At 43.1% G+C, this 27695-nt stretch overlaps 1 protein-coding gene across 2 annotated transcripts in view; it reads left to right on the top strand.

Moving 5' to 3' along the window:
- DPY19L1 (dpy-19 like C-mannosyltransferase 1) overlaps positions 1-27695 on the top strand; it is a 477954-nt gene that overhangs the window by 304264 nt on the left and 145995 nt on the right. For both annotated transcript variants that reach the window (XM_086964815.1, XM_086964814.1), the window contains 3 exons: positions 5899-5970; positions 21633-21700; positions 24416-24440. In XM_086964815.1, the coding sequence (XP_086820941.1) occupies positions 5899-5970; positions 21633-21700; positions 24416-24440 (165 nt within the window). The remainder of the gene's footprint in view (positions 1-5898; positions 5971-21632; positions 21701-24415; positions 24441-27695) is intronic.

Genomic DNA, 27695 nt, shown 5'->3' with positions numbered 1-27695 from the left:
CATTTGTCTACAAAAAAAAAAGATATATATATATAACAATTTATCACCCGGAGAGATTAAGTGATGTGCATAGAATCACAGGATGTTTGTGCGGCGCCGCCGAGACCCGAACAGTGATCCCCTGCTGTCGAGTCAGAAGCTCTGGCTGGTGTGCCACATCCTTTCCACTCCTGTGTTGTCTGTCAGGGAGATCTTATCTTCTCCCGAACTATAATTAATGAAAACAGCACTTTAATCACTACATAGGCGAAACCGATGCATTACCAATGCTTGTTTGATTCAGTTAAATAGCACCACTTGTTCTTCTGTCACTTCTTTAAATAGGGTTCTGTCTGAGATATACAAAAGACTAGCACTTTATGATGAAGATTTTGAAAATACTTGAAATCTGACATTCAAGACATTGCAGGGAACGTTTTGCCTCTGTGCTGTAGTTAAGTGTTAAGCTAAGCCATATGAAGCGAAAGGCCCCAGGTAATGGGCACACAAAATAAAGCAAATCATTTTCCTTTATACTGCACAAGCAGAGTAGATTCTTGTTAAATGAACACACTTGTATTCAGTGAACACACACAGTAAATAGATGTAGAATGTGTGCTAAATATGTAATGGCTTAATGCATGTAGATATATATAAAACACCTCAACAAATGGGATCAGGACTTAAAAACATGGCACACCCCTTCATACCCTGGGACCTCAAAGCTATAGTTCCTGCCTCACATATAAACAAGCATTTACAATGCACCGGTTTTGCCTTTGGAAAAGGTAGAGCTATTGGCATTGTAAATGACAATTTTTTAATTTATGTTTTCTTTTTGAAAACCGATAAATAAATGGCATTATCATTTACAATGCCAATAGCTTAATCTCTCGCAAATGCCACACACACCCACACCCACAGAGAGCCCCCCCACACAGAGCCCCTCCACACAGAGTCCCCCCACACACACAGGCCCCCCCACACACACCCACAGAGCCCCCCACACACACCCACACAGAGTCCCCCCCCACACACCCAGACAGAGCCCCCCCACACACCCAGACAGAGCCCCCCCACACACCCACACAGAGCCCCTCCACACACCCACACAGAGCCCCCCCCCACACACCCACACAGAGCCCCCCCCCACACACCCACACAGAGCCCCCCTACACACCCACACAGAGCCCCCCCCACACACCCACACAGAGCCCCCCCCACACACCCACATAGAGCCACCCACACAGAGCCCCCCACACACCCACACAGAGCACCCCACACACCCACACAGAGCCCTCCACACAGAGCCCTCCACACACTGCCAGCCCCCCTGTGCAAGTTATACACTGTTGTTAGAGATGAACCGACTGCATAGGTAACCAACAGGTGTAAAAAGGACTTCAAAGGTGACAGACTGGGGAGAGAGATGTTGATGTTGGAGTGAGAGAGAGAGGGATTGTGCAGATAAAAGAGGAGTGTGAAAAGGTTTGTACACAGCAAGAAGTCTGAGAGGGAGTGTGTAGATAATGGGTAGGTTTGGGTGGGAGAAGCTCTTTGTGTAACATCAGGTGTACAAGGGATTGTACAGGCAACAAACAAGTGTGAAAGGGGCTGCAATGAAGAGTGGGGTACATGTGCCATGGGGCCCCGCAGCGCCCAGGGCCAGCTCTTGACTGCCGGAGACAGCAGCACCCTTCAAAGAGTGGGCTACATGTGTGCTGGGCTTTCCCTAAGCGCCGTGCCGGGGCTGGGCTGTCTCACTCACCAGTATCCCTCAGAGGAGTGGGATACGTGTGTACTGGAGATCCCCTAAGCACTAGGCCTTCTCTCTGCTGTCTCAGGCAGCCCCCTGGGGTATATAAGTACTGGAGACCTCTAAGCACTAGACCAGCTCGGGCTCCCTCAAACGGCAGCACGTCTGCAGAAGAGTGGAGCACTCGTGTTCTGGAGGCCCCCTGAGCACCGAGCCATGCCTAGGGTGTCTCAGGCCACTTCACGCCTCGGGAGAGCAGAGAAGATGTGTTCTGGCGGCGCCTGAAACTCGCCTGTAACACAGATACACTGCCCCTGACTTGACCTTAACTTGGCCGTCCACTGAGCCCCGGAGACAGCTCAGGGTGTTAACGCTCACGCAGCAGCGATCTACGTGTAACCACTGTGCTACGGATAGGAATCCTGCGTGATGGGCTAGGCCGTTCATTGCCCTCGGAGGGTTGCACTGTGACCATGTCTGCTGCCGCTATCAGTCTTGGTGTGTGTACATTTAGTGAAGCGCCTAGACATTCCTGGATGGATACTGCACACTATATAAACACAGCAATTAGTAGAGCGAGACTGCGTTGGGTATCCCAAGAGGAAACATGGAAATAACAACCCTGAATGAATGAAATGAAGTCTGAAATGGAGGCTAAGAGGAAGGGGTAGGAGTGTGGGGTATCGGGTATATGTTAAACTGGAGGCTGGGCTGGGTTGAGAGTAAGCGGCCGGCGGGTCAATGACACGGGACCTGTGTTTTCTTGTCTGCTGTCACATTCTAGGGGTCTCCGTCCCCAGTTCTTTCCCATCTCCTGCTATGAGGTAATGGGCTCCGGGCTGCGGCGGAAATCAAAGTGTGACTCTGAATGTGTGTTACCATCGCCCCCTCTCTCCGGGTACCTCTTGCATCTCGCACTGCCATACTCCCGGTCAGTCCCACGGCCCCCTTGTCTTAGTCCCGGAACTGGAGACTTAGTGGCTGCGCACACTGTAAACAAGCATTTACAAGTGGTGCGGGCACACGGAGAGCGGGAAAGGGCACACGGAGAGCGGGGGGGGGCGGTCGGGAACGGGATAATAACAATAGTATTAATAAAAAATGCTGCTTACCTGAGCAGCAGCCTCAGTGCACAGCCCACCCCTGCGAAAGACACGGTGTAAATGAAGAAAACATGGCGAGACCCCAAAAAAAAATGTGCACACGCCCACCGCCGCATGACGATTTCGAAAGGGGCGGAAAGCCTAAAATTTGCAGGAACGCCCTCGAATCTGCTCTCAGGATGACGAGCAGATGTCTGTTCCAATGGCTAGCCTCCATTTATGGAGCTAGCCAATGGAAACAGAGGGGGGGACCAAAGCCACTCTACTCTTCTCATGAGGTTTTCCCTGCAGCTGCGCAGTGCGCAGCTCGCTAGTCAAAACCTAAAAAGAATAGTGTGGCCGCTCGGCTGCGCTTGTTCTCCATAGGTGTCTTTTCACTCACTCCTTCTTCGTGCTCTTAGTTTTGCCTCCTCGACTCTGCCATCCCCACCCAACAAGTTCAAATACACGTTAACGCTACATTTTTCTTCTCTCTAGTTGTGTCAATATTTTCAAGAGCAGTGGCACGCAGGGGCCATCAGTTGGTAATTAGAATGGCCGCGCTCGTTCTCCATAGGTGTCTTTTCACTCACTCCTTCTGCGTGCTCTTAGTTTTGCCTCCTCGACTCCGCCATCCCCACCCCACATGTACAAACACATGTAAACGCTACATTTTTCTTCTCCCTAGTTGTGTCAATATTTTCAACAGCTATGTACCTCCTGAACACTCTTTACCAGTGAATCCTAAGTAAAATTGGCACATGTACGATTTTCAATCTTTGCCTTCTGCAGAGAGGCCACGAATTGGATGGGCATGTAGTCCAAACATCTTTATGAGCCACTGACGAGAACTATGTGAAACGTGCACAGCCTTTAGCTTCAACTTTAAATCCCAATCATACCCGATCAGGAGCAGCTACTCCTACCTGGAGCACGCCCTAGCACCTAAGGGCACTCAGTTCACAGTAGGTGCTTCATAAGAGCCACATGAGGCCAGAAAAAAGAACTACAGAAAGATCTGAGAAAAGAAAATGCTCTTGGAAAATAGGGACACACACACACCATGCAGCAAAAAGTCATCCCTGTGGAATCTAACTAGGAATGCATCACTGAATTATATTCGGAAGGAATTCTGCACACCTTTTTGACAAAGAGTCACTGTTTCAGATACGAATATAAATACAGAGCCCAATCAGGTCCCGTTTCAATGTCCGAGTCCACTTTAAGCCCAGGGCCATATCTTCCTATTCTGGTAAGTAGCGATGTATATATCATGTGCGAGGTTTAACCCCCTGTGAACACACTGCTTTCAGCCGTTTCATGAAATATATACTGCAGGAAGTCAAACGCCACTCGCACTAACTCTCTACCATAGACCTGAAAAATCACATTTTTGGCAAGCAAGTGTTCTCTCTCTGAGGGCCAGATGGAGGTAATCTCGATTTACCTACTCTTAAATACTGAATCATACCATTTCGGTATTTAAGAGTAGGTAAATGGGATGTAGGTAATTTCACTTTTGAAATTACCGAATCGGAATGATTCAGTAATTACCGAATCGGTATTTACCGATTCGGTAATTGCCATTGATTCCTATGGGCCTTGAGGCCCGTAGGAATCAATGCCAATTACCGAATCAGTAAATGCTGATTCGGTAAAATTACCGAATTTGCAAGGGGGACAGGGTGTCACTTTGACACCCTGGTGCACCCCTCAATTGTGCATGGGTGCACATGTTGCTGACATACATGCCCTTAGGGCATGTATGTCTGCAACATGGCACGTCTGCAACATGGCAGGGTTTTCATTATTTACCACCAACTTCTAGTTGGTGGTAAATAACGAATTCTTAAACCCTTGTAGCACTGATTACAGTGCTACCTACATGTTGAATTACAGAATCTGTAATTTTACCAATTCGGTATTTTACCGAATCGGAAAAATTACAAATTCGGTAAAATGACCGATTCTGTAATTTAACATGCCACTACATCTCAATATCCAAATACTGGTCGGAAACGGCCGAAAATCGGTATTTTCGGCCGTTTCCAACCGGTATTTGGATACCTACATCTGGCCCTGAGTGAGGTATGAAGAATGTGTTGACATCCATCACCACTGACTGATCCTAAAAGGGTGTAGGTCTTCCGAGATTGTTTTAAAATGGGGTTTTGGGGGGGGGGGGGGGGGGGGGTCGGTCTTCAACTGACAAAGACACATTAAAACAAGCATTGGCATAGTCATAGGTCTCGCTTTTAGGACCTTATAAGTATTTAGTTATGCAGCACAATATCCTTGGTGCAACAACATCAACTGTTTCATGGCTAAACACTTATAAGGTCCCAAAGGCGAGACATATTGGCTATGCCAGTGCTTGTTTAACTGTGCCAGCTTTACATTTAATATTTTGACTCTGGAGGACAGTTCTCTCTAGAGCCATTACTGCTAATAGATCCCAGGCTCCTCTCTTATAAAAAATTGTGCGGAATATATTCTTCTTGTCCTTGTTTTTTATTTCCATTATTTATTTACCACAAACTTGTTTCATCGCCTTCTCAACTTCCACAGTACCAGCTCTTCCCTTTTATGAAATCTCTAAAGGTGCCATTCCTTCTAGAATTGGACATTTCTAATCCCTGTTCCCCCGGCACATTCTAAGTTTTAAACATGTCAAGTGGTTGTGCAACTATTTCTTCTTTTGTATTGTGGGAGAGTTCACCAATGTAAAATAGTTAACCATAATGTTTGTAGGATACTATGTGGACATTTCAGCGAAAGAGCCAGAAAATCCCCAGGAGCAAACAGAAGCATACGGAAAGCATAGTTTTTCAAAGATTATTATCCAGGGTCAATATTCACTTGCTTTTGAACTGCATGTAACAGCCTTAAGTTATTTAAATATTTCTAGCAAATAAATGCCTAATAGGGAATGCTGTAAAATGCTATTTTTGGACCTCACCTATGTGTTACTCTCACAACGACAATAGCCTGAAGGGATTATGTTTTAAAAGCACTGTGAATGATCTGCTAAATATGTAGTTAAATACTTACCACACTGCTCATTCTTTTGCTGTATTTCAGACTCCCTTCAGATACACAAAGACACTGTTGCTTCCTGTGACTGTCATTGTTTTTGGTGCCATTGCTATGAGGGTAAGTTTGCGTTCAACACTGTGTAGTGAATGATAATACTTAAGGTGCCTATCTAATGTGTTGTTCTAAACAGAAGAGGTCACAATTACTCATGCACACCTAAGATCTCGGAGTTGTGTTCCTTTATTTTGTTACTGCTGAGTTTGAGTTACCTTCATGAACAATATCGACGATCGCAGGGGCGTAGCTAGAGCTTCTGGCGCCCGCGGCTATCCCCCAGATTGCCGCCCATGTCAGGTAGCAGCGGGGAGGGGAGGATCTGGGGAAAAATTACAGCGAGCAGCAGGGGTGGATTGGCAGATTTTAAGTTAAGACGTCACTCTCTACTCCACTGCATAAGAAAGGGCGTGAAACTGTGGCGTAAGCATAGAGCAAACCTCGAAGGTCAAGTCTCAGTTGATGAATGCCCACCAGCACTAAAATGGTAGCTAAACGCATAAGTAAATGTATCTCTTCCTCCTCTTTACACCACTCCATACTTAACTGCTACTACAAGACCACAGCTGTAAAACCACCCGCTAGACATCAAGCACAACACCAAAACAGCTCCCACATAGATCACACTCTACATCCACACTCCACTAAACAACAACAGTATTTAGAAACATAAGCAAAGCAATAGCTATCTCCTTTTTGCTCCACTCCGTGCATGTCATTCAAGAAACACCCTTCGGGTCCTTATGCATGAAACCAATGTCACATAGGCCACACTGTACACATTCATTCTCGAGAAGGCCACTGAAGTTGCACTGCGAGATAGTGCTCATGAGAAGGCCGCTGAAGTTTTACCCCTAGATAGCAGTGCTTGAAGTGCAGGGCTCCCAGGCCTCCCTGATCCGTGGGTAGTTTCAATTTGGAAAGGAAAGTGCTACTCTGCACCATTCATTATTTCAAATTAGATCCCATAGCATGGCATCCAGCATATGGAAGAGGCTCTTGGATCGGGGAATTGGTAAGTTTGAGAAACAGTACAGTGATCTTGACAGCATCACCATTTTAGTCAGGTATGCAACAGACCTAATATGTCTGCTAGGGTTTTTCACCCTCAAAATGGTTTTAAAAAGGGGGTTAAATAGTGCGCTTTAAAGCAACAAAAAAAACTATAGGTTCTATAGGGGCGATGATGAAATATTGCAGTACTTTCAGGGTCTGCCTCAGCCCACTCAGTCACCCTCCTGTCGGCTTCAGAGGAAGCTGGTGGTCTAAAGCAGACACTGGTGGCCTGACATGCACACTTCAGTGTTTCTTAAAAAAATCATAGTACCACCAACACTGATAATGAAAACATAGAGAAAATATGAGCAGTGGCCAGGGTCAAAATGTGCCGACTTATAGATGGCAGGGATTGACATTAATTGGTCCTAACAATTGCTTTTGCAGAAAATTAAAGCAGCCTCTACTTTGAATTAAAGTGCTGATGCCTCCAAGCAAGCAAAGCAAGTGAACTGAACCCGCAATAGAACAGCTTTCGTCTCTTCCATCCATGCATCTATCTATTCATTCTTTCACCCTTCCATCCCCCTACTGTCATCCGCTATTTCACCTTTAGATTCTGTCGTCCATTCATTCTTTCCTCCATCATTCAATATTTCCCCATTCTTTCCATCCATCCATCCAATTTGCCATCCATCTATTATGCCATCCATCTGCTCATCCATACAGTCTAAAAAACAACCATCCACTCTGCCACCCATCGATCCGTTCACTCTGCCATCCATTCTCTTTGCCATACGTCCTCCACTGTTATCTTACCATCACCTCTGCCATTCATCAATCAACTGCCATCCTTTCATCAATTCATTAACTCTTTCATTCATCCACTCGGCCATCCATCAGCCTACTCTGCCATCCATCCATCCATCCTCCTATCCTCTCTTCCATCCTTTCATCAATGCAATCTGTCATTCAACTGCTTTGTCATCCACTCATTCACCATCCATCCACTCTGCCACCCACCCATCCATTCATCAACTCTTCTATCTATCCAACCACCCATCCACTCTGCCATTCATTCATCCATCAATCCATCCACTCTGTTATTCAACCACCCACTCATCCACTCTGGCATGCATCAATCTCCTCTGCCATCCATCCATTTTGCCATCCATCCGCTCATCCATCCATCCATTTATCCACTCTGCCATCCATCCCGCCATTCATTCATCAATCCATCTACTCTGCTATCCAATCATGCATTCAGTCTCTTTGTCTTTCATCCATGCATGCTGCCATGCATCCATTTACTTTGCCATTCACCCAATATGCCATCCACCCATATATTCATTCACTTTGCCACCCATCTATTCACGCACCAGTGCCATTGGTATGGCTTTGCAGCACTTTGTTGGTTATCACTAGGGCCTCCTTATGTAGGCAGCTTGGGGCAGTGGTGGTCGGTATCAAACTAAGTGAGACTGGCGTTCTTAAGAGTCAAAGAAACTCCTGCAAAATGGTCCCTGTTCAGCATCTGTTACGAGTGTCAGGTGCATGAACTAATGAAGCATTGATGAGTTTACAATCATGTAATATCCGCACACCTTGCAAGGCGCACACTTAGCGCGCCTAAAAGAACACATACGTGTTAGATGCATAGCACTGGATATGCACTCTCTTAAACAAATGCAAGTAGAATATATATCTGGCCTGGATAACTGCAGTGCACGTAGCATGACTCTTATTGCTCAGTCATAGCCATTCACTTGAGAAAAGAAAGGCTGCAGAAATGCAGACATACACTTTACGTTTTGGTATATTTTTTCAGTGTGAGGAATCGAACCTCCGAGGCACTAAATAATGGCGGTCCTCCTTTCCCTGGTAATAAACATGTAAACCCAACCCTAGGACTGCAGAATGTCAGCAGAGAGCACGTCTTTTATTAATACGACATTACACGTGGTTGTGTGTGTATTTCCAATTCCCACTCGTACATTATATACTAGTAATGACCCCCGACTGTTGGTTGACCTTCTCTGGTAGTGCGATCCTAGAAACAACATTGATTTACACTTAAATTACATTTTTCATCTGTATGTGGCGTCTCCTCACCTTCATCCAGCTGGACTGTCTGCAGAAAATTGCCTGCTCAGCAGCACTGCTAAGACTTCGAGAGCGCGTAGTGGTGGCGCGTGAGCGTGCACGTGCGCATCACTGCTGCATTTAAACAGCACCGTGCTGGGGCTGGCCCAAAGTGATACCCAGGGCCTTCACGGCCCTGGGACCAGGAGCGCTTGCTTGCACTTACATACACGTTGTGCAGTGCTGCTCGACTATGTACCCAAATAAATCCTGGACTGACACTACAGTGCCACGCAGCTGCCGCCTGCCGCCGGCCGCCTCCAAAATAGTGCCGCCTGGGGCAGACCCCCCCCCCCATCCCCTAGCTACGCCATTAATCGGAAGAAACTTTTGTTCGTTTCTACCATCTCTTGTGTGTATTATATAACCTAATGTTATCAGAGAAGACAACACACAAAGTTTGCATTTTGTCACAGAGTAATGATTGAAGTATACAGACGTCCTGGTATGGGCGGCACCCTCTTAGTCTTCAGAGCATGTGTCTCCAACCAGTTGATTGTAGAAGCCTTCCAAATAGTTCCCAGTATTGAGTTTATTTTTAAGTAAAAACTGCAATAAATAAGTGTTGTGTTTTCCTTTTAAAGTTAAGGAAAGGCTACTTTTTTTAACATTATTATCATGCTGCAGATAGCAGTGCTCGATAGTAAGCAGGGCTCAATGAGATGTATGACCCATGTGGGTCACAGAGATTCAGACTGAATCACTGAGGTATTTAACTCTTAAATAAAATTCATTCTCAACTCAATATTGGCGCCTGAGAGCAAAATGATATTTCTGAATGCTTTTAAATGAGAGAAAACTATAATGAAGAGTTAACTAAATGATTAAGTTAACTCTCAATTTTAATGTTCACCCTTTTCAAAGTGTCACATTTACAAACAGCAGCCATCTTCATCCCAGTGGCTGGTAGACACAGTGCCATATTTGTAACTGAAAAAGTCATTTTCTTTTAAATGGGAGACATTTTAAGTGAAGAATTGTTTTGCCAATTAGGTCCTAATGTTTTATGAAGCCTGTTACTTCACTTTAAATTCCTCACATTTAAGCAAATTACTGTATTTTCCTCCTCTAAATATGGCACCATGTCTAATGGCTACTGGGAATATTATGTCTGCTATTGGGAAAAACACTTTGACATGGGAGACATTTCAAATGATGAGTTTAATGTAATGCATATAAACATAAAGTTAACTCTTCAGTTACATTTTCTCCCATATCAAAAGTGTTGCATTTACACACAGCAGGCATCTTGATCCCAGTCCCTGGCAGACACGCTGCCATATTTATAACTGAAAAATACAGACATTTTTTAAAGTGGGAGAAATTTAAAGAGCAGAAGAATGTTCCATCAAGTTGGGAAAAATGTTCCTTATTAGGAATATTTCTGCAGAACATTTTTCTGCACTTTAAATTTCTCACATTTAAAAAAAAATGGTTGTATGTTTGTGTTGTACATGTAACGGTGCCACATATGGTTACAGGTATATCCTGTGACACAAGTACATACGACACAGGCTCTCAGTCACCCATACATATATATCACATTCATTCACACACATGTCCATACATCCCCACAGACCATGCACTCACTGACAAACATGGCAACCCTATCATAGTACCCCTAGTCACAGTACTTTGTTCAAACCATTAGTATCGGACTTCATGGACATTGTTTAAAGTAATTGAACCAGGGCAAGGGAGTGTCTGGTAACAATGCACAAGTTCCATGCCCTTCAGTATCTCACAATGATTTTCACTGATCAGAAGTAGCTCTCATTACAGAAAAGGTTTGAGGCCCCTGAATTAGAATCTCATTTTGAAAGTCACTGCCCTGCTTTTCTGTAGTGCGAAGCCAATTAGGATGCAGTAGCTTATGTAGGCGTTATTTGATATGTATTATTTGAGCCTTTCAGGTTGTTAAAGTAGTTTTGAGAAAAAGCAAAGTTAAAAGCATGGACCTATTGTTTAGAGCAGAAGTAGTTTCAGCACAAGGTTTGAAAATCCGGACATAATGCTGAGATATTGCTATAGAGATTTGCACTAGTATTACTCAGTTTATGTCAAACCTTCCCCCTTTGGATAGTCTGCTCTGCATGAGTAATGTCTCTTGCAATGCAGTACCCACTAAAAGCTACATTCTTATGAATACCTCAAATCCCCAAGTGTTCACTTTTTGAATCCTCCAGTCCACTAGGCTGGGCCTGGAAACTTTTCTTGCAGTAGTTCCTTGTACCAGCAGGTGGCAGCTTGAATCCACCTCTGGAAGAGATGGTATCTATCAGTATTTAAGCATCACCTCTGCATCCTGAAGTAATTTTTTCTTTTCCTTGCCCACCAAGGTGGATCCAAAGCCCTGTTCCCAACTTTTTTTTGTGTTTTTACTGATATATCAATAAAACATTTCTTAACCCTGTACAGAAATACCCCCTGGGGACAAGCCTTGCCACACTCATAGGAATCAGGTCAGTCACAGTTCCACATGGAGAGCCGCAAACTCTCTTTGCCCTTGGGGCAGCACATTCATGTGTAAAGCAGATCGGCTGCTTTGAAGCCACTCTGTGTTGCACTGTGCAGGCGGCAACTTGCCTGCACTTTTAAGGGGGATTAGAGATCCTCTTGCGGGCGGGTTCAGTGAGTGATTGCACCCGCCTGCAAGCGAATGCCTGGGGATCCATGGGACCTTCTTTCCCTCCTCCAAAGGGCTACCATCCAGGGCCTTACTGACATTGCCTCACCTTTTATGTTGGGCACTGTCAGTGTGCCTCCTGACAGCTTCTTTGCCTCTGCTACTGCGTCTGTAATACAAAGTGGGCTCAGAGACAAAAGGATTTCCCCATTTACATGAGGCCGTGCCCCCATGCAAATGGGGGAACACCTTCTGATGATATTGCTGGCGCTTTATGTGGGCCAGCACTATCAATATTACCGAAGGCTATGCACAAGCGTCTGTGGCCTCTTTTGTTATACGAAAGTGCCCCAGGGGCACCCAAAGTGGGCACAAACTGCTGTTGCGCCAACAGGGCTCTTCTGTAATATGGCACTCAGTGCCTTTTTGCTTGCTACATTTTTTTCAATTATTCTGCATTGGTTCTGGAATTGTGTTGTTTTCTTTACTTTTTAATTATTGATACTCTTTGAACTTTACACACTTTTCCTTAGAGCTTGCCCCCCTGCTTGCGCCATAGCTATCAGGATTGAGAACAGATTCTCTATAATTATTTTGAACTAACCCCCTTCCAAATTAATATCCCAATTTCTTTCCCAAACTTTCATAAATGGTGTGCATTTCTGCAACAACAAAAAAAGATCACTTTTGACTATCTCCATAAGTCCATAAGTAGAAAGTTGTTTCATACAAAGTGCCTGCTAAGCTTGAACACTTACACTGTCCAGATTTTTGAGGAATAGCAGAAAATATCCTTGCTACAGGAAAGGATAAGTGAATAATCCCAAGATCTGCATATCTAATAGCTTGATACACACATAGGAGAACATCTTCATAAAAATTGTATTGGTAAGCTTGAAAACTAGTTGGAAGACGGTATCATTTTATACTCAGTGCAAAGTATTTTCAAAGCTATGTATTCAACTATTGGTCACATTTTCAGCTTTCACCTCTTAGCAAGCAACTCGTAAAGGACCTTTCCAATATGTCATCCAAGGTGACTGTTGCAGGCAAATACATTTATACTTTAGTTTTAAATATGGCACCCAGTGGCTCTACTTTGAACAAATCTTCCTGACCACGTTATTAGCCCATATGCTATACTTAGCTGAGCTATGTTGTCCTTGTGAAGCAATTTTCTGGAAAAAGGTTCTAAGGCTACCACAAGGGACCGAAAATGCACTTGTACAGGAAGACCGTTGATTCAGTCCAGCCGATCATCATGTTTTAAAGTAATTTTTTATTAGTATGTAGATCCCATACATTGATTTTACAGACTAGACTATCGCAAATATTTTGGATGATATCTTCCATGCTTGTCTAAAAACAAATTTGCACATTGTAATATGTTTTGCGTATGTCTGTAATGTAGAATATTTTGTGCATTGTTCCAGTATATAGCATATCCTAGATAAAGTGCTTCATCGCATATTTCATTTTTGTGCTACATAAAACAACTAATGAATTTAGTAAAAAAGAGCAAATTCGCTAGCAAGAAACAAATAAATATCTGCTGGAAAGAGCTGTTGATTGAAAAAGCCATCCGATTGTCATCCGATTAAACCAAGCTGAATACTGAAAGTTGGAGCTCCCACTAAAGCTGATTTCAATCCTCAGGGAAGTTGGCATCAACCTGAAGACAATCTTCACCTGAAAAGGCAGAACATGAGCACAGAATCTGCCCAACTCAAACAAGTGTTAATCTCTGGACAGTGAGGGCAGCAGTTGTACATCAGGACCCAATCCAGAAGAAGATAGATTGTTCAGCCTAGCATGAAGGAACCAAATTGATGTTACTACAAGCAGCTGATCAAGGAACAAAATTAACTTAATCTCTGCCTTAGCGAAACCCATATCAAATCCACTCTACAGGCAGGAGTGTAGTGTCAAGCGTCAGACACAAATTCCATCAGTAATCCGTAGATAAACTAATCTTTTCGAACAAAAGGATATGCAGTGCCACAACTTCTCTGCAATTACTACAGTTACTCTGTGAAGATATACAAACCGTGGCTTAAGACACAGTCCTGCCTATTGACCTTCGACCAGAAGAGTTCTACACTCACAGGGCACACAGACTCTCAGCAGAACGCCAACACATACAAGGAAATGCATTGCTCCTCCCAAAAAAAAATAGAAATTGTATTCCATTCGATGACCTGCCAGAAGACACCTATGAGGTTCCTAGAGGAAAATACTTGGATTATTTATCTCTTTCCTGATGTAAGGGCTATCCAAAAAGAAGAAAATCTATTAGTATTAGTTATTAAGTCCTTAGCATACCATACAAATGTTCAGAAGAAGCTAAATGTGCTTCTCTCTTATTTCTCCCACATCCTAAATGTCCAGATTACAGTTCATGACCAAATTCTTCCAATTTAAAATCCTTCTGTTCAGTCTGAAAAATCTGTATGCAAGCAAATGGTGTTACCTACTAAATTCTATTTTCTGCTTTACAATCTCAGCAAATGTAATAGCCAATGTTTTCCGATTTCAAATAGATTTTACAAATTACACCACTGTGAACAAAGTGTTGTACCTACTGTTTATAGCCCATGGAATTAAATTGCAAGTGCTTTTCATGATTTCAAAATGCTAGAGTGTGGGTTTTCGAATTGCCTGCAAAAGTAAACAGCACCATACACATCCAGTCACAACTTGAATTAAAGTACAGCACATGTGAGTGCTCACATTTTTATTGTTACCTTCGAACCCATGATGTACATGCATACCAACTTAACTTTTGTAAATCAACTTAACTTTTGGAGCGGTGCCAACATACATGTGTGGCCGTATTAGAGAAAGTGCACCCCGTACCGTTGGTGCAAAGGTAACCATACCCTTAGGAAGTACACTGACAGTACACCACAAAATGGCGGTTCACTCTTAGTGCGCCCCCGAGGGCAGCTCTCTCAAGTGATAAAAGGGGGACTCATTGACCTCCCAGACATCCCTCTATAGGCGGGCGCACTCACTCTACACCTTCTTGCAAGGGGATCTCCCGTGCACGTACAGGCAGGTTGCCTCCTGCACTGTGAAACACATAGCATCCTTTCTATCAGTTCGTGGTTGCTTTAGTGGCAGCGCATTCTTCATAATAGGGTGCATTTTCCCTGTTTGCGGAAGGTGCACCTGTTCAATGGTGCAGTGTGGTGCAAACAAGGAAAATGTGCCCTTAAGTAATACGGGCCGTGGTGTCTTGAATCTACTCCAAACTTACCTAGAATGTGACGGTAGGGGGGCTAGTATACAGAATCCGAAAACAATAAAAGGGGGAATGAAATTAATAGAGCAACTAGATCAAAAGATAACCCCCGTTCGAATTAGGCGGAACAGCGAAATTACACCAGAACCCGGTACCAATATAACTACAATAGGGGAAGTCAAGGAAGTACACTCACTAAGGGAATCAAAAGCGTTTCCCCTGGGGGACAACCAGGACAGTCTTCGTATTATATCCTGGAATATTGCAGGACTAGCAGCTAAATATGAATCCCAGGAATGGCGGAATTATATAAATAACTTTCAAATCATATGCCTGCAAGAAACATGGGCGGCTGACCCAAATCTGTTTAGCATAGAGGGATACAAATGCTTTTCTGTCCCGGCCATAAAATCACCATCGGGGAGAGCTATTGGAGGACTAATAATGTATGCTGATCTCCTTATTCAAGGGACCTAGTTTAATTATAACTGGGATTCTCGAAACATACAAGCAGTAGGGTATCGCTTTAAAATAATCAACCTCCTTTTATTAAGTTGGTACAATGCTGTAGGCACGATGGGAAAGGGGTCAGTCATAAAAGAACTGAATTCCCGTCTATACAAGCAGAATCTATTAAATAAGACACCAAACTCCTCCAGTATAATACTTATGGGGGATTTTAATTGTCACCTTTGTGAGAACCTAAGACCATTTAATAGGGATTGGTCACGATGCACCGTATTAAAAGGCCCACATTTTGCACACACAACTGAGGGATGGGATTTAGAGAAACTAACAAAAAGGCACAACTTGATCCATACTATGGACCTGATAGAGTTAGGTAGAAACGGAGACCCTAACCCAACCTTCAAAGTCAGGGGCTGCCACTCGTTTATTGATTTCATTTTAGTCTCACCCCTCATAAAGAGAAGTATTAGCAGCATGGCCATAAACACAAGCATCTTGAGCGACCATAACCCTCTCATCTTAGTATCAAAAGGTTTTAATTTAAAAAAATCCTCATGTAGAACAGACATTATAGAAAAGGCAGTGGACCAGGGGAGGAGGATCAAGTGGGCCAAGATAGACGGAGACAAATTCTACAAAAGATTAATAACAGAAGGGCAAAACGATATAAACACATGCCTTGATCCCAGGGTGGGGGGAGCAATAGTGGTTAGTGCATTTGAAGAAATTGCGCGCCATGTAGACAATTTACTAAAGACCTCTAAAGACAGTAAAGTAGCCCCTACTACGCGTTGGTTTGACTCTGACTGTACTAAGGCGCATAAAAACCTTAAACTCAGCCTTCAGTCTCGTCCCAGGGATAATCTTAAAATAGCACAGTACAGAACAGAATACAAAAAAGCACTGAGATCCTGCAAAAAGAGCTTACAAATACAAGCTTGGGAGGATCTAAGGGAGGCGGCAGAAAGGGGAGATACTTCTGGATTCTGGAAAGTTATTAACACACCATGTTTCCAGGACCCAGGTGTACCTAAAATAACAAATACCATTCTACCAGAGCAATGGCAGACCCATTTCCAGAGCCTCTATAATCATACAGGACAAATAACCCAGGGTGAAGGACCGAGGTTAAACCCAAATACACATTTGGACTTCTCCCTGGGAGAAGTGGAACTGGCAATAGTAGGACTGAGTAAGAACAAAGCACCCGGGCCTGATGGTATACCCCCAGACCTCTACCTTAGCAACATAGATCTGTGGGCTCCACTGCTCACGAGGGTCCTGAACCAGGCAGTGGTTGCAGGGCTACCTCGTTCCTGGTCAACGGCAACCATAGTCCCGATTTACAAAAAAGGGAATCGTGATGACCCCCAATGTTATCGCCCTATATCCCTCATAGACGTGACGGCCAAGGTATTGGGCCGTGTTATTCTACATCGCCTGCAGGAATGGGCGGAGGAGAACCAGGTCTTGACAGACATCCAATATGGGTTTAGGGAGGGCAGATCTATCACCGATCAATGCCTGAATCTCTACCTCCTGACAGCCAAATATACTATCGCTGGTAAGGGGGCTATACACATGGGGTTTATGGACCTCTCCGCGGCTTTTGACCGTGTAAATAGTGAAAAACTCTGGACTTTATTGTCAAACTTAGGAGTGGAACAACCATTGGTAGACGTCCTAAAAACTCTACACTGGAACACTTCCGCAACAGTGCCATACAATCAAGAGGGAAGCAGGACTGAGCCCTTTTCATGTACCAGTGGAGTGAGGCAGGGCTGCATTCTGGCGCCTTTTCTGTTTTCTATATACATTAACCTCCTGGACAAAGAACTACTCAAATTGCGTGTGGATTCACCCCAAATAGGACACCGAGCGGTGCCCGTATTACTCTACGCGGACGACACGGTGTTGTTAGCCAGAACACCAGTGGGGTTAGAGAAGTTGATCAATGGCTTTGTCGATTTTATGGCTAAACTTGATCTATCGGCAAACCTGGAAAAATCGTACGTCATGTCAGCAGGTGTTAAAGAAAAAGGGAAGTTTATCTACAAAATTGGGTCACACAAGATTGGACAAGTTAAGACTTTCTCGTATCTTGGTGTTCTGTTCGACGAACAATTAAATTTTAACCCCCTGGCTGACAAACACGCTGCGAAATTGGTGGCGTCATCAGGGGCAATCATGGGTTATGGGAGAAGACTTGGCAGATGGTCCCCAGAGCAAATGCTAAACCTGTATAGATCGGTATGTAGTGCCAAGGTCACTTACGGAGCAGAAGTATGGGGTTTCATAGACAAACAACTGCAGCAGATCCAGGTGGAAGAAAACAAGTTCTTTAAAAGAATCTTGAAATTGCCGCAGAGTACCCTGGCCTACATCATCCATGAGGAAGTAGGGGAGCCCTACATTGAAGACCGCATTAAAATCAAACCCCTCCTTGCCTGGATTAAAATCTGGATTAATCCAGAAGCGGACGTCACAAGACAAATTCTAAAAGACTGTCTGCAACGTGACAGAGGGGGTCATATACCATGGCTGAAGTATGTAAAGGACTCCCTGGAGGCAATCGGCTGCAAAAATCTCTTTACAGCCCCAGAATCCTTAACCGGCCAGAATAAAACAATGGTTAAAAACCTCTTCTCAGAATGGGCACTCACGACTAGGGCCGAGGTAGAAAGGTGTAAGCCGACTGTTTTATCTTATTCCTTATGACAAAGAAACAAGGAATGGAACCATACCTCACTGTGATGCATAATGCCCAGGACCGATTTTATATGACTCGGTTTAGACTAAATATGCTACATCATCTACTTGCTGTCCCATCTGGGTTCACTCTTACATTGGAGGCAAAGGGTACCTGCGGCTGTGACGCTAGGTCTCCGCAGGATACCCTTCACTTTGTTCTGTTATGCCCCTTTTATTCCGTTCCAAGACGCAAATTTGTAGTAGGGATCCTGAAAGAAACTAAACTTAGACAAGCAAAAATGGCCCTGAGGTTCCTTCAGGAAGCCTCAGATGCTCACACGCTGTTTTGTACAGTAAATTTTATCAGGGTTGCAATGCGGTTAAGGAACACCAGAGAAATAACTGACTGTAACGCTACTTAAACAGAGACCCAAGTATGGAAATTTCCCTTCCCTTTTTGTAAATGAAATAAATTTTTAGCTCATTTATTAACTCATTTTTAACCCGTTTTTAAAATATATATAAAATGTGTATGTATTGTGTATGTACTTTTATGGTGTCTTTTTAAGTGGCGAATAAAGATTTAAATTGAAATTGAAATACTCCAAACTTACCTAGAATTAATCTACATTAGGAACACACATTGCCATTCAAGCTTTTTTTCCCCTTTCACCAAAGCGACCACACTCAGGAAATTTGCGCCAGTATTTTATAGGCTTTTATTAGATGACAATCAAATACAGAAAATATGAAAAATTATAGTACCAAATATCACAAGAATTATGATCAGTTCAAATGAGTAGAAATTGGACAGTATAAAAGTAGGTAACATGTTATTCCATATAATTCCTTTCCTTAGTAAGTCTTTGCTAATAGAAAATAGAACTGAAAAGTCTGCTATCGAGAGAGATGGATTACAGCGGCAGATACATGTTTGGGGTAGGGAGGCTGCGTAACGCCTGCAAGGCCAGACTCTTCAGCAACCCATCTTGTCATTAGTCTGTGGCCTAGAGATACTATAAGTTTCCTTGTTGCTGAAATGGGCCTTTCTGTGTGAGAGAGCTTGAAGATGCTGTATTTATATTGTTTCACTTGGCTTTGTGGGAACTGTAACCTGTGATTCATTATGTAGTGTGAGAAGAAAGTCAATTACATTCTTAGCTATAATTACCCACATAGGAAACCACTATGCCTAAACTAAAACACTACACGTACAGTAAGTATATGAACTAAAAGCGCCCCATCATAATGCATGAAACATAAGTAACATATTGTCAAACAGCTATTAGTGTATATGTAATAAAAACAGGCGGCATTTGCAATATGTATTGGGACCCCATTATTCATACAGATGTGCATTACATGGTGGGCACCTCAACATCAATCTGTAAACAGTCGACTTTCAAATGCATGACAAAACCAGATTTTAAAGTCACAGGGACAGTGTACAATCGGAACCCTATGCACTCACCTTACGAAGCCTGAAATGGCGAACCTAATGCAACTTTAAAGCGCGTATAATAAGCTTGAAAACAGTCCTTGGCATAGATGATTTCTTAACCTAATTACAAGCCACAGGGACCAGCACCCGTATCCTTCGCACAGGGCCTTACCAAATTCAACATATCCTAGTCAACAATCATTTAGTTGTGACGTACTTGACTCTACGCACTGTCATAAGGCAGTGCCGTATGAATTAATAAAATAAGTACATAATTGTATACATTTCCCGGATTCATGTGCTTTTTCTAGACCATTAAATGCTCTGGCATTAATTTAGTGTGATTAATCTCGATGTAGGTGAACTACATGTCCAATTGGGATCTGACAAATATAATCAGCTTTATTCGTTGTTTTTTCATTTAAGCCTGTAGATGGCAGTGTTCAGCTACCTACAAGTTTTTTTAGGTCGAGCCTAAAGCAGCGCATGCGCTGCTTGCTCGAACTATAGTAAATGAGTTTTCAAAATGCTATTTGTTTACAGGTTCTCGATTTCTGAGTAATGAAGCATCTGTATTAATGTTGCATTACCATTGCCGCATATACGCATCAAACGGTTATTTTCCTAAAACATTCGATGTTCCAGACTAAAAACTCTCAATTCCTCGTCTGCTGTACCTCTGTAGATCCTAAATTAGTGCTCTTGCTTTGTGAAAATCATTAGTCCCTTGTAAGAAGCTACTTTCTTGTCAGAAGACATTTAATTTTCTTGCCTGCAGGTATGGGTTTTCACAGCCTTTGCAGGGTAAATCAGACAATCTGACTTTTAAAAATGTTAGCTGAGTCATCTATGCTCGCCTTGGGTACTCATTCCTACAACTGTGGTGCACTGTATACGGTGTCCTATCGCAGGATGACGCTTTGCCATACTATTGGCTACCTAGTGGAATTATATGATTTTTGCAGCATCGTTGCGTTTTGCACATAATTATGGATTTGATGCTTTTACCCCCAAAAAATCTCTAGCTGCAGCCTAATACGCAGATTAAAAAATATGTTTCTAGCTCAGACGGATCAAACTTTTCTAAAAACACAGCAACTCGTGTTGCCACGCATTGGAAGGCCTTTTGCAAACTTTGGGTATCACCTTTCAGTTGCTCACTGTTATATTTGGGTGCAAACCCTTACTAAGAGGTGACCTCTTTGTCCAGATAGTGTTAACATGTAACTCGTATAAAACTATCAAAATAATGATGAAATACTATCAGAAAATTGTGAAACATTTTGCCACATAATTTGCCTTTTCCTGCTGTATAATTTAGTCAACCGTGCCACGCAATTTTTAATCCTCTACCGCATAATTCCAGTGGCCCAGTAGGCTTTACATAAATCCCTGCAAACCAAATCATGATGCCTGATACATGTTTGGCGCCACCACGCGTCAAGCCCAGGAACACCCTTCTTTTCAACCACTGCATTGTTTTACCGGGTCATAAATCATAACCATGTTTAGAGAGAAGCGTCGCATCTTGTTCGTGATAATAGAACAAACGTCCCTTCCTGTGTACCCGGTTCAGGAGTACAGCATGGTTTATGCATATTCCTCAACAACACTATTAAATATTCAAAACCAAAACAAACCTATTAAACAGATGTGGTTTGACGTTTGTATTGCAGGGTCAAAGGTGGCAATGCTTAATGGTTACCCTTTGATAGTGACACTGCCTCTCAAGGTAATTCTGTTTGGCTGGGGAAGAGGCGATCGTGTGGATGTTTCCCAGTTACAATGCCGGTGTGTAAATGACTCATTGTGCATCACAAGTCCACCCTTATAAGTCACTGCTTTTTTCAGTGTCTGGTATAGAGAATTAGCTGGTTCTATGAATGTCTAACCCTTGTCCGTGGCGATGTCTCTCCCATGAAGCTTCAAATGCAGCCGGCCCCTCATCCCAAACCATAGCCCACACGCAATCCCAAAGGATACCACGTGACCCATGAGCCAAGCACGTGCCCACAACTAAATGTAACTGCAGTGCAGTAAACTAATTAGTCATATAGTGTAAAGAATACATGATGGTGTAATTATCTTTGGAGTAACTCTCTTTTCTTTGTTTACAGACACTTGATAATATCTTAGTTTGTGTACGACAACCACGGATAAAGTCATTCAAAGTATTAGAAGAAAGGTAACTGCATCTTCTTTCAAAAATGTTTACTGATAAGTTATTGGACATGTATTTTTGTAATTGCAATATCGCTTATATTAATGTTGACACGGAAAAGAGCTGGATTTCTTACAGATTGTGATACCGTTCCATAGAATTCCATGCATAAAACATGCGTTGCACATGAAGTGTGTGGTATTCGGCACACTTCCTTTGTGTAGCTAAAACAGCAAGAAAGGGAAAGAAGGGGTAAACAGATACAAAGAACTGAAGTTACGTGTGAAAAGAGAAAAATAGCTCAAATTAAAGTAAGGGAAAGCATCACAATATTCTGTTCAGTATGTGGTGGAAAGAAGAAATGTGACGGAAAAGGCGAAGACGTAACAAGTAGTCAAAGGTCCAACCACCTTCTCATTCTTAATATGGCTCATTCCTAAGTTCACACCAAATGACGTCACACAAAGCCCCCAAACATCCACAATCACAGCCATATCAACTGCACTCGCACTCAAACTTAACACTCTGTCCATCAGCCACCGCCATCCTGAAGTCACCTCTCTGTTTAGTGATCCTCTTTGCATCATAAACATCTGGCTCAACGTACACTCATCATTGACTCAGTGGTCCCTCCAGGGCATAAGGTCACATGTGCCGATGTACAGCTCAATCTAAGGACTCTGCATCACTGTCATTCACAAGGCAACTCAACGGCAGGGCTTCCCCTAAGACACTCACAACACATTTATGGACCTCAAAATTACGATCCCACTGTTCTCTACCAACACGACTTGCATACCACCTATTAAAACTATAGTTGCATAAGAAAGTGCATCTGTCCGGTTCTACTGACTGAATTTTTGTTGTTTTGGTCTCAAATAATTCATTACATTTTGAACTCGGTTGTCTTAATTGATATGAGAATTTTCTTATGTTTTGTTTTCACGTTATTAATGTTTGAAGTGCTGAATAAATACTTTAAACATTGTTTCTAAATTAAGCCTGACTGTTTTTCTGGGAAGCTACCAGTGGTTTAAGCACACGTTATTTTGGGGTGGCGTGTTTCATCCTGACAAGAATTGTGGGTACTGCTTGGCTAGGGTTCAGACCCCCACCTACTTAACCAGTAACCCACTGTCCTACAAAGGTCAAAGGCAAAGATGCAGTCAATGAGTGATTAGAGGTCACGCTACGTTCTGAGAGTGGACTCCTTTTGCCTGTTCCTGTGAAAGGCTGTGAATGCATGGAAGAAAGCACAGCACACCTCCGTCTCTGCATTCACAGTTGTTCAATTGCAACTGTTTTTTTACAAGCAGCGACCATCTCAGAAGAGGTCCGGTGTTTAGGGGCAATTGCTTATTTTACCTGATTGTCAAAATTCAGTAAGTTACATCAGGGGGCATACAGTGATTCCCTATACCAGTAGCTACTCCCCCAATACTTTCATGTGGCATTAATAAGCTGCAGCAGGCCTTCAGAAGCAGACCCATTTTCAGGTTTCAGTGAAAGGTCACTGGTTTGCGGCTGCGATTGGTGTCCGGAAACCTTTTTCCATTACGTACAGATTCACTAAGAAAAGGTGTATGCCTGTTAAGCACCTTCTTTCCTCTTGGATGGGTTTGCTATGGATCCCAATGTTTGCTTTGTATATTGCAGCACACTGTGTTTCAGTCAGTGTTGGTTGGCAGGGAATGGGGGTGGCTGGCTGGGGAGGGGGTAAACCACTTACCTCCTCATGGTCACCGCCTGTCCTCCGTCACTTCTCTTCCGGGCAAGACGTGGAAGCAGGAAGCACACAGACTCTCCTAGGCCAATCACAACGCTGCAATGCAGCGTTGTGATTGGTTTGAGTGCAGTGGTTCGGCGCTCAGATGGGACTAGGAGCCTGTGCATGTTCTCCACATGGCTTTGCATTACAACTAGGTGGGGAACATGCAAAGTGCACATGACTCAAACCGTTATGCGCACTTATTGTGCACAAACTACTCCTCACAGGCTGACTCAGCCCCGCGCCGCCCTAACCCAGCTCTGTCGTTATGAAAAATAAAATGAGAATAACAGTTATTCTCCTTTTATTTTTCATTTTTCCTGCTCTGAGAGCAATGGGACGTCGTTCCTCTGCCTTAGTAGAGGAGCCTCCCCTGATAGTCACAAATACTTTAGTTTTCTCTTTATTTCCATCATTTATTTTTGATGAGAATTATTTCCAATGAAATGTTCACGTTTCTTCCTGGCAACCCTCTTAAAACGAGAAATAATGGTTCTACTTGACCACATCTACTTCACGCCTTCACCCTGCATCATTCAACTGTGAGTTTGTCGTGAGAGTCAGATTTGTGGGAAAGCCTTTGCACATGTTTGCAAATATCAAGTTACAGCTTTGTAGGTGTTAACCAAATATACTTTGCACTTTCTTGACACACCTTTGAGGCTCTCTGGGGACACCAACAGCTACTTTTGCAGGTGCCACTTGTGAATGGAAATAATAAGGAGCTGTCGAAGTATTTGGCACATCCGCGTGCACGTGTAATGCCACCATTGACTCTCTCACAAACCCGACTTACCGGAAGCTCTGTCCAGCAAGTCGCCTTATTTAAGATGATTATAGTTAGCGGGAAAATCATATTTTTACAGTTACTTAGCTTTAGTTTTTAATATTGTCACTTTAACGTCACTTTTGATGTCAAGACAATGTTCCATTCATTTTTAAGTGTACTTATGGTTTAATTTTCTTTTCAGGAGTGAACGTGCTGGCAATTGTGAGGTAAGACTTGCTGTTCACGGCTTTTCACATATAATTTCCGGAGTGTGCTCTCACTGATGAAAACATTAGATATGTTGGACTCGGATTTCAACAAACCATGGTTCCTGCGGGTTAAAATAATGCACAAAAAACACATGCACACCAAACGTCTTCATTTCTTTCAGAATACTTTATATCTGTTCAACGTGTCCGTGTTTCTATCCTAGGGAATGCATGGTATGTAGAGTGTGCAATTGATTTCGATTAAAATGGACACATTTGGAGTCTCCCTCACTCAACCTCTGTCTGGTAGCCTTCAAGTAACATCTGAAGCAACCAGATTGTGCGGGCAGGTGGGGCTTGATGAATCTTAAAAGGGCAATTACTTTCACGCCCCTGTTGAATAAGTCAAGCAAGCTTAGCATCGTCAAATTAATTGGAAATGTAACTAATGAGAAACACACATCTAATGATTAAAACTCCAGTTTCTTTATTTGTCATCCGAAGTTTTACAAATATAGCTTGACTGTAATGGCATTATTTGTTTAGGGTGTGTTTTTTTTCTACATAACTCAGTTAGCGCCGTGAATAATACATGCATATTGCACTTACCCTCGTGATTGAAGTGTTCCGCCAGTGTTGGAATGGTGCACAAGTCTACTGACAGCTAATTATAGATCATAAGAGGTGAACTGATTAATAGAGATCTGTACGTTTTGGGCGGTGCTTGGAGCAGAGCTGATTTGCTCCTGCTGGGAGCTTTCATCCTGCTGAGACTTTTATTTTCCTTGCTGTGTAGACCAGAGTCTGCCGTCTGCACAGCAGTACGTACTTGCAATCGCGTCTCAGGTTGCTTATGTTCCAATTCAGAGACATTTCGGCCCAGCTGTTGGGCGCGACTGCCCCATTTAGTGCCGAACGAAGACTGATTCGCATATGATTTCTTCCTTTCTGTAATGTTACATGACCTGCATAATGATGGAATGGAATGTTCCTAGAATAATTCCCAGTGGTCGGTGTAATTGAGTACTTTCCAGCCTCCCCCCCCCCCCCCCCCCCCCCCCCCTCATGTTTGAGCTGTCCACATCATTGAGCGATATGCCAGCTGCTTTAAAAAGAACGGAAGCTTCAGGGAACTAGGGAAAAGCTTTGTTAGTTTTGGAGTGACGTGGTCTGGACTCCCTTGCTCCCAATATTAATCGTTCTGTCTTTCACAAGTAGTCCCGGACTGCTGCAGGGAGCAGCACTTTTAGGCTTGCAGGAGCAGGCATTGAAAGCCAAGAATGTACTACATCCCCCCACCACCCTGAATAAAACAAGGGGCTAAGGTGCAAAGACAGCTTTAGTGGATCATAGAAAAAAGAGTGTACATGATAGGCAGGGTCAGGCCCAGGTTCAGGGTGGACATAAACAGAGCACTCTGTTGTCTCAACCAGGTGATGCTGGTTGAAACAGTACTGTTATAGGATAGTGCCTAAACCACAGAATCCAAGGTAAAAACTGCGCCCCCTCCTCAGGGATGTGATAGGATCTATGGCACAGGTGTGTTGCAGCAGCTTTGTCTCACAGCTGGAGTGAAACCAATGACGGTAGTTGGAAAGAGAGAAGAAATGTCTGTGCTCGCCCCAGCAGTGATTAAACCCACAGATCTTGTACGGTGCCCGCCATTTGTAGTTTGGGAAGCTCATTTTAGTTCACTCCCAACGTAGAACGGGGCATTGTAATACAGCTATTTCACTGTTGGATCTCTGAAGATGGTAAAAATGTTTCTCTAAAGGGTATACATTACCTTTCAGTAGTTGTTGATTTCCTGCCCCCTCTCTCTGAACTACGTTAACTCACATGGCATTAGCAAAGGAACAAAATTGTTAAAAACACGTTGTTAAACTCACTAAAGGGAATTAAATTCCTATTGATACCAGCTAAAATCTGCTGTCCATGCACTAGTCATAGCTTCATTAAACTCTTTCAATGCTATGACCCAACTCCATCTTCTAAGAGAAAATCTGGCCCCAGTACATCAGCATTGAAGAGGCCACACTTGCAAGAGCCGGCATGAACCAAACTCAAAATATCTCTCCCGGTGTACAGGTTCTTACATATGGATGCTTTTCTATAACTAGCAGGAACGCTAACCATATATGCAGTGCAGTGGAGCAAGACTAGTCTTCATCTGGAGACCTCACATTTAACATATCTCTGACCAGCCTCTTACCTGCCCAGGCGGCTGTCTGACTTTACAGCACTGTTCGCCGATGGCACAAAAACGAGTGGGGCAGAGGGCAAAAGAGCACAAACACGAGTGGGGCAGAGAAAATAAAAAAATCTGCAAATTTGCACAAATTCACGAATTTTGCGGATTGCGAATTTGCAAATTCGCGAATCGCAAATTTGCAAAATTCACCCATGCTTAATGTAAAGCCAATTCACCAGCGACGCCCAGTTCTCCATGGAGACGACTCTACTGGCGATGAAGTGTCGTGAGCGCATTGTCCAAATTTTGTCTATGACAAATAAATACCACATGGTTTCTGTCATTTAGACCAATTTGGCAAGATTGCATCTTACCTGTTCTACGCTGCCTGCTATGCGGAGAAGAATGCGTGTTAGACTCATGTCTCACACGTCCATCAGTCATGCCAACGGATGTTGATACTTTGCTTTAACCGGTAACGGCCCATGCCCGGTGTTGTCCCCAGCGGCTACCAATTCTGATGATGGCATTCATTGAGATCTCACAGAAGCAAATTGCTGACGGTGAGGTACAAGAGGAAACAGGCACATGGATATCATCCACTACGAACATTGCTAATGCGACCAATGCTGACGGCGATGCTTCACATCTATGTGCAGTTAATCTTCTAAATGAGGTAATCCAACTTTCGCCTACAATGGTAGACAACATTTTTACAGACTTTGAAGATTTGATGATTTCTCAAAGCAATAACTCTGACTTTTGATTTGGCACACATTGTTCTGAGAGACTTTGAATTTGCCCTTCATTTTTTTTTTAAAACAAAGTTCTAACTTTGGGACTCTTTTTCCTATGATTAAATATTTTTTTTCTTTTTCTCCAAATTTGTATTTTTACCTTTTTGGCACAAAGTAATCTGCTTAAACTAGAACTATTCATAGATAACAAGAATTCTTTGAAAAACTTCCAGAGACAATATTTGGCCTTGTCCTCATACCAACAGTTATATGTATTCAATTTAATTTCAATTCAAATAATCTTTATTTCGATCGTTGAGATCATAAAAGATATACATATAAACG

Source organism: Lissotriton vulgaris, chromosome 4_1 (genome assembly GCF_964263255.1).
Source record: "Lissotriton vulgaris chromosome 4_1, aLisVul1.2, whole genome shotgun sequence".
NCBI lineage: Eukaryota > Metazoa > Chordata > Amphibia > Caudata > Salamandridae > Lissotriton > Lissotriton vulgaris.
The sequence above is the reverse complement of the archived record's forward strand: the minus strand, read 5'-3'. Positions and strand labels throughout refer to the sequence as shown.